The sequence below is a fragment of the Agelaius tricolor genome, unplaced genomic scaffold, assembly GCF_023055355.1.
Source record: "Agelaius tricolor isolate 1412-34295 unplaced genomic scaffold, bAgeTri1.0.p SCAF_1, whole genome shotgun sequence".
Lineage (NCBI taxonomy): Eukaryota > Metazoa > Chordata > Aves > Passeriformes > Icteridae > Agelaius > Agelaius tricolor.
In genome coordinates this window covers 44,777,795-44,792,646 of record NW_027269261.1, presented here as the reverse complement: position 1 = coordinate 44,792,646, position 14,852 = coordinate 44,777,795, and the positions used below count along the sequence as shown (strand labels likewise).

Genomic DNA, 14,852 nt, shown 5'->3' with positions numbered 1-14,852 from the left:
TATTACTGCTGCCTGATGTTGTGTTGTAATGCACATGAAGAATAGAGAGTGTTTTTATGGCACACAAGGATGGAATTTCACCCTCCCAAGCAAGAGGCTCGCACCTGGGGTATCTCCACTATGCCTCCCATGCTGGGCCAGGTTGTGCTGAGCAGCCACCAGGCTGGGAACGCTCACGGCGGCGGATTATGACCCAAAGATGTAGAATATTTGAAACGCACACACACACCCAGCCAAACCAGTCAATCACACCGTGTTTTCGCCTCCCGCCGCCCCTCGTGGGCCCCGCCCGCCCCCGCCTGCGCAGCCGCCGCTCCTCCTCCGCCTCCCCCCGGCGATGGAGGTGGTGCTGGCGGACACGCTGCTGTCCCGCTGCGGGGACCGCGCCGCGCTGCTGCGGGCGCTCAGCGCGCCGCTCTCGGCCGAGCGGGCGGAGGCGCTGCGCCTGCTGCTGCAGCGCCTGGCGGCGAGCGGGCCGGCGGCGGCGGGCGAGGCGGAGGCGCTGCGGCGGGCGGCCTGGGAGGTGGCGCTGGAGCGGTGCCGGCCGCTGCTGCGGGGCGGGGAGGGCGCTGCTGGGGGGAGCGCGGAGCGGCTGCGGGCGGCGCGGGCGGCGCGGGGCGCGCTGCGGTACTGCGTGCAGCTCTGCGGGGCGCCGCTGGCGGCGCGCCTGGCCCGCGACGCGCTGGGCGAGCTGGCGGCGGGCGGCGGGGCGGCCGCGCAGGAGGCGGCGGTGGAGGCGCTGGTGGCGGCGGCGCCGCGGCTGGAGGAGCCGGAGCTGCTGTCGCGGTGCGCGGCGGCGGCGCTGGCGCTGGTGCGGGAGGAGGGCGAGGGCGAGGCGGCGGCGGCGCTGGTGGCCGGGCGGCTGCTGCCGGCGCTGGGCGCGAACGGGGCGGCGCTGCCGCGCGTCTGGGAGGGGCTCCTGGGCTCGGGCGGCGCGGCGCGGGCCGGGCGGGCTCTGCTGGCGCTGAGCGCCCTGGCGGACTCGCTGCTGCCGCGGGGCCCGGCCGCGCCGGGGCTGGACGCGCGGCTGTGCCCGCGGTTCTGGCGGCTGGTGCAGGAGGGCCTGACGGAGCGGGACGGGCTGTGCCGCAAGCGGGCCCGCTACCTGCTGAAGCGAGCGCTGGACCTGAGCGGCGGGCAGCGCGCCGAGCTGCGCTGCGCCCCGGACGGCGGACACGGTACGGACCGGCGGGCGGGCGGAGGGAACGGGCAGCGCGGCCCGGCGTGCGGGGCCGCGAGAAACCCCTGTCTTTGGCTTCTCTCCTTAGAACCGAGTCTGTTCTGGTGGTCTGCTGAGAAGAACGAGCAACTCCTACAGTTTTGGGAAACTTACATTTTGATAATGGAAACTTTGGAAGGAAACCAGGTAGGAGCGCTGTAAAGTCTGTGCCCATCCTGGACAGACGTGCTGCCTCACTTTGGCATGTGTGAATGTTTGTGTAGGGCAGAGTATTTCCAGTTACGGTGATGGAGGATGTCTAAGTCAGCGTTAACTGGAATAGTTTTGTTTCAACTCTTAAATACTTAAAACACAGCTTGTGTCATTCATTGGGAGTAAATTCAGAGCTCTTCTCTGTCATCTGGATACATCTGGTTAATGCAGTGACAGAAACCTGGAGTCTTGCAATTACCTGGTCTTGCAGGTAATTGCAAGACCAAGGTAACCAGCCTAGTGAAAAATCTGGTGATTGCACTTAATAGCCTCTCTTTGGTAGAGGGGACTCTGTATGGTGGAGTACCTTGGATTAAAACCGTTTTGTGAGTCCAGTGTACTCGGCAGAAAGATTCCTGTTGAGTTGACGCTGCCATAATTGTATAGTATTGTGATGTTAACTGTTAGTAGTGTGCCTAACTCCCTGTAGTTATTTTATGCTATTTGGACATGATCGTCCTGTAACTGAGATACTATTAATTTAAATATTTAAGTTTAGATGTGCTGTTAATTCTTACTAATAACCATTCTGAGGAACAGAATGGTTATTAGTAAGTATTTTTCTTAAAATATGGTATCATTGAAGTTTTTTTCAGTGCTAAACTGCAACTGAGTGTTGTGTACCACAGGCTTTGCAGGTTTTTTTAAAATGTATTTTTATTGTCAATTGCTATATTAATGCTATTGGTAGTAAATTCCAGTCCGAGTAACTGACAGCTCCTAGGTTTGAGGTATAAACTATTTATACTTGATTTACGTTTCAGATCCACGTCATAAAGCCAGTATTACCAAAACTAAACAGTTTATATGAGCTTGCCATATCAGGGGATAAAGGTAAGATGGAACTTTTTCTACTTAACCTCTTAAATATTAGTCAGTTAAGTCACACTTCTCTGTTTTCTCCTTCTGTTTCAGTAGCAGCTTTCTGTAATGTTTTGTTTCTCAAATTAGGTGTCTTCTGGGTGGCCGTTCCAGTTTTTGTGGGTTTGCTCTATATGTAGGTTGTTTGGCAAACATGCATTGGCAGTGGCCACTCTGCTCTGAGAAGAAATTCTAGCATATATTTATTGCTTACTATATTGTCTTGAAATACTATTTTTCTGTCAGGAAATCCAAGTAAATGGTCATTTCCCACTGTATTTTGCTTGACTTAAGTTAACGTGAAAATAAAGCCAGAGCTTTTTGGGGTTGTAGGAGACAATTCACCTGCACAACTTTGTAAAAGGGGAAAAAAAACCCCAACTTAATTTGTTAGAAGTGGGGAGAGGATAAATAAAACGAGTGCTGAGGCAGTGTGTCTAGGGCATACGAGCACATGTAACTAGGTAGTGAAAGATGTTAGAGATTTGTGAAGTTGAAAGACTATTGATGTGAAACTTGTGTGAGTAAATACATTGGTATAAATGGAGTTGCAGGAAGAAGGATGTGGCACTTTTTAGTAATTTTAATTTGTAACTAATAAAGTAAAGAGGAACTTTGGAGAACTGATAATTTTTAAATTGGATTTAGCAGGGTGTTTTTATAAAACTAACAGCTGTAGTCACCTTTTTGAAATGTGAATAGACTATAACATTGTCCAGAATGTCACTATGTTATGTGTTAGCGTGTCACTGTCATTTCTGTGTCAGTTCTGAAGAATTTCTGTTTTGTAAACAGGTTGTTGGCTGTTTCACCCATCGTGGCATGTGTGCATTTACAGACGAATGTTTGAGAGTGAGAATAAAACACTGACAAAGGAAGGAATTCTTCATTTTCTGGAGCTTTATGAAACAAAGCATCTTCCAAATTCATTTGTTTTTTCAGAGGTAAGGGTGTTACTGTCACTTGCCACAAGAAACAGATGTTCTAATTTGTAACAGATCTTAACTGAAGCAATTAGTTGGAATTTGTCCAGTTCCAACTAATTGCTTCAGTAGTTGGAATTGGACAAATTCTATGATTGTAGCATAATCAGTGTATTATTGTATCCATAAAACAAAAAAACCCCACATTTTAAAATATTTTCTAAGTGGGAAGAAATATTAAAGCTTAAAGGTTTTTTTTATTACTGTCACATGTATTGACTGTCCAACCAGCCTACACTTTAGTAAGGCATTATCTACATTATACTATTTAAGCTTCATAGGAGCATTCCTGTCAGAGGTTAACATTCCTGATTTTTACAAATTAAGTCAGCCTCTTGATAAGTAACTTGAAATAGTCAACCTTACAATGCACCCTAAGTCTTTTTAGCTGTGTTGGCTCTTTGTTGTTCTTCTGTTTCATGTTTAAATCTATTTTCTCTGTCTGTTTCCCAAAATGATTTTTTACTTGCCTGCATCTTTTTGCAATACTCTGTGAAATGTATTTAGTGGAAAAATCTCTTTTCTTGTTTACTGTCCTGGTCCCCCTTCTCTTTAGTTTCTTCCCCTTTTTGTTTCTACTATTTCCCGCCAACAAGAGCATCCTCTAATTTCTGGCTCTGTCCTGTAAAGTCTGGTGAGATAAGTCTAGTTAGCTTCTATGTAACAGTGCCTTGGAACTGTATATTTCACCATTGTTCTTGTTTCTTTTTTCAGTTTGTTATTGGACCACTAATGGATGCCCTCTCAGAAAGTTCCCTGTACAGCAGGTAAACCACTGGTTTAATTAATCAGTTATTTATTTAATTTTTTGATTGCTGCAAATGTGTTCTAATAATACTGGCTTATGTATGTTGGTAAAATTTTAGCTAAAGCAAAACACATTAATAAAAAATGGTGCTGTTAAACTTACTGACAGGGAGAGTTTCTCAGGAAAGATGGGTGGCTGTGAACAAATGAAGTATGGATATAGTGACAAGACTTGATTTTTGCAATTTTCAGTGGTCCTTGGTCAAATTGATGGTCACAGTCTTGATCTGGTGGGGGAAGCCCATGAAACAGAGTTCAGTGGATTAATAGGTTCATTTTGGGGGGGATAAAACTGACTGTCACTGGTGATAGTTTGGATTAGGTGATTATGGATAAAGTGTAGTCAAAATAGGTTGTTTTATTTAAACATAGCAGGACAAATGTGAGCTCTGCAGGCTCCTGCATCCAGTTAAGCATTTCTCTTCTCAGTCTGCAGTATCTTTCCATGGACATACATGGATGGGATTTCAGAAGGTAAAGCAAATACCAAGTGTTTCAGTATGTTAGAGCTGTGTTGAATCAATACTTCATAATCTTAGTTTCCTCTCTTAGCTCTGTATTTATGGTGCAACAAGTTGGCATGTGTAGAGGAGGGTGCATGTTTGAGTATACCAAGAATATACAAAGTTGCTGCAGTTTCAATCAAGCTGAGGGAAAGCTGTAGAATCTCTTGACTGATGCTCATCCTTAACAGCCAGGATCCTGAGACTTCTCATGAGGCATAGGTTGTCTCTCTTGGTGACAGTCTCTCTCTCATGGAGTGTCACTGAATGACTTTTGTTTTTGTTTAGAGGCAATTCTAAATATTCAAAATCTATTAGATTTTAGATTAAACCTGTTATGTCTAATCCTGAAGCTGTTAACATGCCAGTGGTGTAACTAATGTTTTAAAACCCAACAGGATGCCAGGTCAATCAATAGGAGCCTGTCCTCCTTTGGGAATGAAGTTACAGAAGTTTTTGGCTACTTATCTCACTCTTCTTCCAGAAGAAGAAAAAGGTACGTTTCAGATTCACCTTTATCTTTTTTTAAATAAAGAAACCAAACAAAAACTATGGAGCTGCTTTTGGTATGTCATGTGAGTGTTTACTTGAGAGAAAAAATGAATAGTTGCCCTGACAGTGGAGTTTCCAGAGAAAAGATCTTCAGAGACTTTGAGATACCTAGCAGTACAAAGCTACAGAATTGTTCTAGGGGCAAAATGAAACAGATTTGCTTATTAATGGAAATATAAAAAGCCCAAACAAGCTCCTGAGATCTTAAGTGAATAGTACTTGGAGATTCTTTTTTCTTCATCTGCCAGACTTTTTTAGTCATGACTTGTGTAGTGACACATCCAAAAGGGCCAGTCCAAGGGCTGAAACAGAGTAAGGATTCTTTCATTGTGAGCTTGGGTGGAGGAAGATTTCTGAGACTGTTCCAAATTTTGATGCTAGGGTATGCTAATATGAAGCTGACCAGAAGTTAATACCTGGTCTAATTGGGTCAAATCAGGGTAGAATCAGCTCTCTGCAGCACCCCATGTCTACAGGTATATCCTGGTATGTATTTGTTCTGCCATAGATATCCTATTTCTCTGCCCTGTCCCAAGGCATGTATTTTATCACTAAACAGGGGTCTGTGGTGGGGAATCCTGAAATGGGTAGTCTGCTTCCACAAACTATGGATGTGGTGGCGTGTTGAGAATTGCTCTGCTCTTTCCAGCATCCTTTAACTGGTTGAATCACTATGGACAGCCATATCACAAGCTCAATATCATCTTAAAAAAGGCATTGTTTAATACTCAAAATAATTGAGTTAAAATTACATACTTGAACGTGGTCATTAGTGCAGATGGCCAGAGTCAAAATTAGGTTTATTTCTGTTTTTCTCTGTTTGTCTGTCTCATATCACCTTACTGGCAGACATCTTTGGAATGTGATTTTTTAAATTGAAATAAATAGGAAATTATTCTGTTGTCTTTCATCTAATTGTCAGAAATTACAATAACACTCTTCTGCTGGAGTTCATGTTATTTAAAAGCATTGGAAAACACAAAATCACTCAGGGTTATTTTGTTTACTTTTATTTTAAGGCAGCTTCCTGTTAAAATTTATTCAGAGGATGACAAGTAGGCATTGGTGTGCTGTTCCTATTTTGTTTCTTTCTATGGCTTTGGCATCTATTCCTGCGTGTAAAGTACTTGGTGCTGAAGGACTTCATGCTTTAAGGTAAAATATATACTGCATTGTGTTCTTACAGCCTTTTTCCAAAGAAATGTGCTCACAGTCTGCAGAGACAGAATTTGATTCATGGTTGTTACTTCTGAAGGGATGGTTGTGCATGGGAATTAAAGGCTCTGTCTCTTTTATGTCTAATTTGCAGAGGAAAGCAATTCAAGAACCAGTGTATTTATATCTCTGTAGGAAGTTAAAAATACCAGAGTTTTTGCATTTTAGATCTTCATAGTTTCTACTTTTTTAGAATAATTTTTTCCTGGTCTTCCACAATTCCTGGTTGATATATATCACACTTCCTTTTTTTTCTAGTTACATTACAGCCTGGTTTAATAGCAATTGAGGCTGTATCAGGGGACAGCCCACAATGCTGGAAATGGAATGATTTCTAAATAAAAGTCTAGTTAAAAGTTCTTGGCCTCACTATGGACCTTAATCACACTGATATTTCCTAAATGCCTGCTTTCACTTCCTAGAGCTGCAAAAAATCATTTGGCATTCCAGTTTAATCAAATTGGAGCATTTAAATAAAATCTTACTGGTGGTTGAAGGAATACTGAATAGAAGCAGTTTACAAAGAAAAGAAAAATATATTAGATATACCTTTGCTGATAAAAGAGCACTGAAAGTTTCAGGTTTTGCTTGAGTGAGATTTTGATGGGAAACATTGTAACTTGTTACAGATAGAAATGTTAATATTAAATTACCAGTCTGAACTGATGTGATCATGGGGATTGTTCCTTTAGTTTTTGTTTTGTTCTTTCTTCTCCCCCTGTTTTTTCAGGTTTGTGCTCATCCAAGTTTTATTATCAGTTTTTGAAAGTACATGTGATAGTAATGTTGGTACTGGATTGTTTGTGGTCTGATCAGGCAGTATTTGTGCCACACTTAATAGAATATGTCTGTTACGTGCAATCTAATGTGTTTTAAATGGTTAATAATTAGAAAATACATGAAAATGTTTACATTTTTACGTGTGTGATTTATACAGTGTGTATTTTTCCTCTTTACAGAGATGTCCTCCAGTGTACTATGATTACACATCAGATTTTATTGCGTGGAGCTGCTCAGTGCTATCTTCTTCAAACAACTATGCATTTGACAGATGTGGTCAGTTTGGGGCTTTGTGTTTGTTTTATTTTTTGTTTTTGCTTTTCCCTTGATGTAATAGAAAGACAGTGACACTTTTACAGGACCAACAGTATTCAAAAAATTGCTAAATACAGTATTTATACTGATTTTGCTGGATTTGCAATTTTTTTTAGTGACTGTCTAAATTGTACTATGTAAGTGTGGTATGCTTCTGTTACCTTTGGTTTTCCATAAGAAATATTCTTTTCCATTAGTTTTTATTAGTTGATGTTTTATTGTAGGGTTTTCATGTGGTAGTTATCCTAACAGGATATTATTCCACTATAAACTCAGGTTTTAACAGATAGAAACTAAATAGACTTTCCTGTAGTTCCTAATAATAAAAGTATTTGTGATACCAGAATGATAAAACTACCATTACTGTCAAAATAGCAGGACTGTACTTATTCAGTGGTCAAAGTATTCATGTTTTGTTTGTTTTATAGCTGGCTTTGTAAATGAGTAGTCTTCCATGTTGTGTGTTGTGGCTATAAACCTGTCTGATTTTATCTTTAGAAATGCAGAACTAGTACTTATGAGTGACTCTTACCTACATTAATTTAAAAGGTGTCACCGGTGAATAGCACTATTCTTACAGTAATTCATTTCTTTTCAGATAGACTTTAATACTTGGGAAAATTAAGTTTTGTTCCTTGGTACTGATAAATTGGTCCCAAAGTGGCAGAAATGAGTCTGAATCATGAAAAAGAAAATTAATTTCTTTTACTGAAACTTGCCAGATAAAGGCAAACTTCTTGAGTTGTCATACAGGTATTATTTATTGTATATTTTGTTGGCAGCTATTGTATCTTGATTAATTTCTTCAGGAGAAAGTGTCCTTCTCAGAAGTTTCAAGCTTTCTTCTGTCCCTTAGACCAGAGGAGTCCCTAAGGAGAGATACTTTGTTATGGACAGAGGTGAGAACTGAAGCTGGTTTTATGTTCATCAAGCCCATCACTGGTAGAAATAATATCACTGGCAGGATAATCTCAAAGGAAAAAAATGTGCATACCATGTGGAGTGAGATTGTAAATCGTAAGTTTTCACAGGATATGTATTTTATGTCTTTGCGAGATGTAAAATGCTGTGAATGAAAGTTCAAAGATGAAATAATTTTTATGTAGTATATGCTAGAGCCAGCTGATCATGTAGCCATAACTTTGGGTTACTTGTACAGCCATATAATGATAAAGTGATTTTTTGCGTAGCGTCTTCTTGTCATGTATGCTGTACATTTCATCTTTGGCATACAAGTTAAAAAAAAAAAAAGCTGGTCTCACTAGATAGCACTTGATTGGAAGAAACTCTTTTGACATAAGGGAATTTTTACCAGTGTTGCTTAATTTTAAGACTTGTTGTTTTTCTTATATTGGTACCACTGACTTTTTGGGGGTGCTCTGAGCTACCCTCTGGAAGAACATTTTTCTGTGTCTAGTTAAAAGGGAATAGTCTGCTAGGGCTGGAGGTTGCTTGTGCACTGAACACCTCTTGCAGTGCGTGGGTTTGCTGATGTGAGAGTTTGTGTTGTGTGCTCTGGTGTGCTGCTGCTAAATCAGTGATGTCAGTGCACAGCTGCCAGACCTGCTCAAGGATAACATACTGTTCTTCATTCAGCTTTGCAGTTGGTTGGAAGTGAATGACAGGTGCTTCAGGAAGTCTGTAACCTCTGATTTTGGATGTCAGGAGACATCATCATTATGTCAGTATGTGCGCAGTCTTGTGGGAGAGTACCTTAAGACACCTGCATCTGAAAGTAAGTTAAATGGGGATTAATAAAAACCACCATTTTAAAGAGAATTTAAAAAAAATGTACAACATTCCCTTAGATTTTAGAAAAATGTCTTTTTTTTTTTAATTGCACCTGTTAAAGTTCTACCCTACCTGTGTATTCACAGTTTTTAAGATTGAACCTTATTTTTTAATTCCATAAATAAAATTTATATTTATTTCCTTTCCTCCATAAATTAAAGTCCTGCAGTATGAATTGAACATTAAGTCTTAATGTTCAGTTTTAATGCTGCTCTGATGCTTGTCCCATTAGATTTATTCTGTCACTCTTTTGATGGTGTCTGAAAATTCTGGACTGCAGGGGGCAGAGGAAAGCACAAGGGAGTGTGAACCCACACAGGTTCTGTCACCTTTCTCAGCAGAGCTTTGTAAAATGACCAGGTGTTTTTATAGCGGGAAAAGGGCCTTCCTTGTTCACTGCCACATTTTGAATTATTTACAATGCCAGCTTAGTATCTTCTTTCAGACACATTGAAAAGAATGGCAAATTGATTTTTTTAAAAATACTTCAGCTTTTGTGTGGCATTTGCAGTCATAGTGAATTTTACATAGTTATATATTGTCAAAAAGTCAAAACTGAACACTTCTACATACTATACGTAGAGGAGATAAAAAAGCTAGATCAGAATTTAGTGATCATAAATAGCTTCAGAAACTTCCTGCAGACCAGGAAACTTGACTGGATTGTCTTACTGTTAGAGAAGTAGTAAGCAAATTCTCTCTGTTCATGCTTCAGGGTAAATTTGCTAAAAATTTTGGCAGACCTTCTTCCTGACATGTTTGTTTAGTCCTTGATCTATATTACCTGCAATTCCATGGCAAGCATCTGGATTTCACTTGTAAAAAGTGATGTTTGTAATTCCAGTTTTATATGAAACTTAACTAATAGGAAGCTCTTTAGAGGGGAAAAAAAAAATGAATCATGTCCAGCTGCTTGAATTGGACCTCCCAAGTGTGTTTTGTTTTCTAAATTCCCAAAGCCAGAAACATATCAGTTAAAAAAAACCCTGAAACAAACTTACATACTGCTATTTAAGAATCATTTTATTAGTATGATGATGAAGTTCTGTATAAAAGATCAATAAAAAGAGAAACTTAGGTTTTTTATAATTTCCTCTTTACAGAATAGTTCTGGTTCTTTATGTGGTTAGCTCTGTGGTCAGAATCACAGCTGATGTTTCAGATGAAGTGTAGTGGAATTATGTTCTTCATTAAATTAATTTGAATATGCTAATGTATTTTTTAAAGTAATGGAAAAGTCTGTTGTGAACTGCTACGTAACATATTGCCTAAAATTTATGTAAGCATAAAGACTAATAGATTTAAATTCAGATCTAGATAAAAAATGCCAAAAATTAGTAGTAATACTTATGTTAGCATTGTTTTTTCTACTGTGAATTTATTAAAATAAGTTACAAACCCCGAATTTTAGAAGTTAATGCAAAGGTATTTTTTAGTTACTGTGGAAACCTTAAAATATCTTTAATCAGGAGAAAATTGCTTTATGCCTGACTGGTTTGAAGCTAAGCTTGTCTCAACAATGATTCTGTTGGCTGCTGATGTGGAGCAGATGAAGAATAAATGCAGGTAAGTATGAAATACCTCGTTTTACATTTCTGTCTTTTTCAATCCCCTCACTCCTGAAGGATCCACTGAAGCCTGATGAAGCTGGGAAGCTGTCCTCTTTTCTCTGTAGACTTTCCATCAGCCTGATCATTCCTTAGGCCTTGTCCAACTGTTGCTGCAGACTTACTGGGTAACATTCTAAAGATACTTAAGTGTCTTGGAAACGTGTCCTCTTTATTTCCATAAGTAACTTCAGCACTTAAGGCAGATACTCGGAAGAAGACTTTCTTTTTAATTTTTGTTTTTGTGTAGTGGAAAAAGCAACATAGAGTGGATTGAACTAGAGGCTTTCTTGAACCCTCTTCTGGATGTCTTGATGAAACTTGGCAGTAATGCTTACATACCAACACTGAAAACAGATAAAAGCCTTCAGCTTCTCTTGAAGTTATTGCAGACCCGTTGGTTAAAATGTTCCAATGCACAAGATGGTTAGTGACATCTTCAGTCTACTGTGTCTTCTGTTCATTACAGTCTTAACTGCAGCTAAGCTACTTCACTGTTTCATGGCTATAGTCTCAAACTAATACTAGCCTAGAAGTGGTAAATGCAAAACTTGGCAATCTGGCATGTCTGTTATAAAACTTGAGCTGTGGGTCCAGTCTTACAGGTGTCCTAAGGACTGGAAATTGAGAATGTGGAAACCTTCTGAGAAAGTAATTGTTGTCCATTAGGATTAGATTATCAGTTAAAATTTGAAGAGTGTGACTGTATTGCAAATATTTATAGGCAAATGAGTGGATTCCATGAATCATTTAGACACTTCAGAAAGAAGTAACTACAGAATCCCAGCCTAACCTGCTCAGATGCCACAGGTTCAGCCAGAGTATTCCCTGAGTGCATAAAGTGATCCTGCTGCACATCCTATTTTCTGAGTTGACTGGTAGGCTAAGGGGTGCCCTTTGAAATATGAGCCTGGTGATCTGTCTGTCTGGGACTGTTGCCCCCCACAGATGGAGCACTTTAACTTGTAGGTCTTTCAGGAGAGTTTGAACAAAAACTATGGAGTCCTTACTAGTCCTTTTGAGAGGACTTGGTCTGTTTGTAACCAGAATAGACCTGAATGTTTTTCCTGAGAGCAAATGAAAAATTGCATATTATTTTCATTGAATTTTGGGATGCTGAATGGGAATAGAAGGGATCTTGGTGTTTGATTTCTGCTCTTCCAGAATATTTTGGGATTTTTTTTCAGGGTGTTTATAATGTGGAATAGAAGAGTAGTTTTGGAGTGGGGAGGTTCCATATCTAGGCTCTTATTTGTAACAAAAATAGTTTTAGGTTATATATCCAGGTTTCATATACATGTCTAAGTGCAGTCCCAAAATAAATGCCACCCTCATTTTAACAAGTGCTGTATGCATTCAACTCCCTCCCCCCTTAAATTTTAGCTGTTTGTGTGAAATCCTGAGCACTGATTATGCAGGCTGTTAAATTTCATGTTGGGCCATGGTCTCTCTGACTGGTGAAGTGGATCCCTTGAAATAAACTAAACTGGAAGTGTCCACTAAGCTACCACTGTGCATTCAGCCTACAGCACAAGGATAGAACAAGCCTGAAACAGAACCCTACAAAACACATACAAGCCCATGCTAATTTTTTAGTATCAATAATAAATAAGTTCCTTGTGCCTTTTTTCTTGTGCTTGCTAATGTACCTGCAATGGATTGCTCCTGCTGTGGGAATTTTGACACCTGACATGGCATGTTGAGCTCTGCTAACAGAGTTCCAAAGGTATGGCAAGGCTGAGCCCTGCAGTGTCCCCATCCTTTTGAAGGTCCCTAGAGGTGCTCCAGTACAGCCCATTATCAGTCTTTTGAGAGGCTTTCTGAATTGCATTGTAGTTTTATGTTAAGCAATGATTGCTTTTCTTAAAATTATTTTCTACAGTGTTTTTGTGCTTCTTCCTTCTGCACAGGAGAACCAAGTAATAAATATATTTTTTTTGTGCTGCTGTGAATTGACTGAGGTGTGGGGTGGGAAGATTAATGCTGTGCAATACTAAAGTTATGTTTCTGTGTTGATTAAGTGGGAGGTGAAAAGTCTTGTTTGTCAAATGCAAAACAGTAAAATGGTAGGGAGTAATAAAGGAATTTAACCTTGTAAAACAAAAATAATTACAAGTGGGAAGTGTTTTATTTAAGAATATTTTTATGAGGATAGACATGCCTGAAATGCATGCTAAAATCATCAGCATTCTTCTGCAGTTCTTGCTGTCTAAACTGTTGTTAGATTCATTATTTTAAACAGTAAGATTTGGTAATTATTATCTTCTGCTAGTGTCACAGAGCCACTGGTAAGGAATTGGGTTTTATGTCCAACATGCTTAACTGAAGATTTTGTTTTATAAGTGCAGATGATGTTTTAGTGATGTGATATTTTCATGATGAAACATGATGATAATCTGACATAATTGAGCTGTTGGTACTAAACAATTTAAGCATTAGAAATGTAGTCCAATGAGCCATTTATAGTAGGGAATGTTGAAAGTAAGTACAGTATGGATTTGGAACTTCTGGAAATATTTCCCTTTGTATTTTTGCTTTTTGAAGACCTTACACTTCATGTAGCCAACTTATTCTGAAATGGTACTTAGGGTCAGCTCCAGAAAGAAACAGCAGCTGTAGCCTCTGGGTAATTCTCCTAAACACTGAAACTAATGACTGCTATTTTTAAAACAAGGTGGCCATGCAGAGTATTTTACTCTGTTTTCATACTGACATGTTATTTCCTTGGCTTTCAGCTAGCCCTTACCCTTGAAACACAGACTGCAGTGTGTTTGTGGTTAAATATGTTTTACAAGAGTGACCTACCTCCCTTGTGTATAAACTTGTGTCTTTGTTTGTGAAATGCTATGTACATGTGGTATACTTGGTAGCCTAGCCTTTTCTTGTGGACAATACCACATTTTGTGTCATAATTTTGTATTTTCATTTCCAATGTTAAGCCTGGAAGCTACTCAGCTAAAATCTTGTAAGGTTACAGCATTTCCAAAGATGAATTTTTCCTAAACATCAAAAAAACCAGACCAACAACCAGCAAGCCCCCAAAACCAGTTTTCAAGTAAAAAAATATTAGGAATGAACAAGTATATTTTTCTCACATAAAGTTAATTGTTGCATATGAAAGCTTTTGGTATTTATTTAAGACTAAGTTCAATAATAAGCTGTTTGTGCAGAGGATTAGGAGTAGAACAAAAGTGTGCATTAAAAATTGGAAAGTTGGACTGTGGTCTTCTGGTCTTGTGTGGGTTTTGGTTCACTAAAATACTGTGAATCTCAGGAAATAATATAATAATAATGTAGTCTGGTTTGATTCTTTCAGCCTTATGGCTTACACTATGAAAGAGTACGGAGGTGTTTCAAGTTGTTTTTAGCTATTTGAGTACTGTTCCTGTATAACTTTGTAACATAAGCAAATCTGCATGATAGAATAAAATTCTTAAGGGAATTGTATTTCTGTGTATATACTTTTTTTTCCCTCCACACAGATGAAGTACTGTTCTTTATCTGGAAATCTCTTGTGACACCTGTGGAGAGTATTCTTGAATTTGTTCTCCGGCGGCTTATTACCAATGAGTTAAGCACTGTGAGTAATGATTATGAAACAAACTTTGGTGTGGTTTTGCTTGTTAGTTTGATTTACCAGTGTTCCTAAAGTTCATATAAAATTGTTGAACACCTAGAAAGTCAATTTGCATAGACACACTTCTGTTAACTTTTTGAATGGACACAATAAGAAAGAAAAAAGAAGTTTCTTTACAAGTATTGTTTAGTGTCTGTAGTCTGCATTTCTTATTTCTTCTTAAATCGTAAGAAATCATATCATAAGAAATCCTGAGTAGCATGTACTGCTTAATATCTACTAGTTTAGCTGTGGATGTAAGTTGTTAGGTGTTTGGAGGCTTTTAGTACATATTACTTGACTATCTTGCACTGTTTGGTCATTGCTGTGCCCGGTGTTTTCTAAGTTTCTACCCCAAAGAAACCTAAGACTTTTTAAGCAAAGCAAAAG

At 39.4% G+C, this 14,852-nt stretch overlaps 1 protein-coding gene across 4 annotated transcripts in view; it reads left to right on the top strand.

Moving 5' to 3' along the window:
- Nucleotides 1–310: 310 nt before the first annotated feature.
- The window catches only part of TARBP1 (tRNA guanosine 2 -O-methyltransferase TARBP1), a 32,362-nt gene continuing 17,820 nt past the window's right edge, over nt 311–14,852 (top strand). Inside the window, exons 1-14 of one of the 4 annotated variants that reach the window (XM_071432034.1) lie at nt 311–1,178; nt 1,269–1,366; nt 2,197–2,266; nt 3,089–3,237; nt 3,991–4,043; nt 4,456–4,557; nt 4,985–5,082; nt 6,158–6,293; nt 7,313–7,409; nt 8,258–8,347; nt 9,045–9,183; nt 10,709–10,805; nt 11,097–11,272; nt 14,329–14,426. In XM_071432034.1, coding sequence (XP_071288135.1) covers nt 338–1,178; nt 1,269–1,366; nt 2,197–2,266; nt 3,089–3,237; nt 3,991–4,043; nt 4,456–4,557; nt 4,985–5,082; nt 6,158–6,293; nt 7,313–7,409; nt 8,258–8,347; nt 9,045–9,183; nt 10,709–10,805; nt 11,097–11,272; nt 14,329–14,426 — 2,244 coding nt within the window. In that variant the 5' untranslated portion in view covers nt 311–337. The remainder of the gene's footprint in view (nt 1,179–1,268; nt 1,367–2,196; nt 2,267–3,088; nt 3,238–3,990; nt 4,044–4,455; nt 4,558–4,984; nt 5,083–6,157; nt 6,294–7,312; nt 7,410–8,257; nt 8,348–9,044; nt 9,184–10,708; nt 10,806–11,096; nt 11,273–14,328; nt 14,427–14,852) is intronic. The other 3 variants (XM_071432055.1, XM_071432044.1, XM_071432065.1) reach the window with 3 other exon arrangements.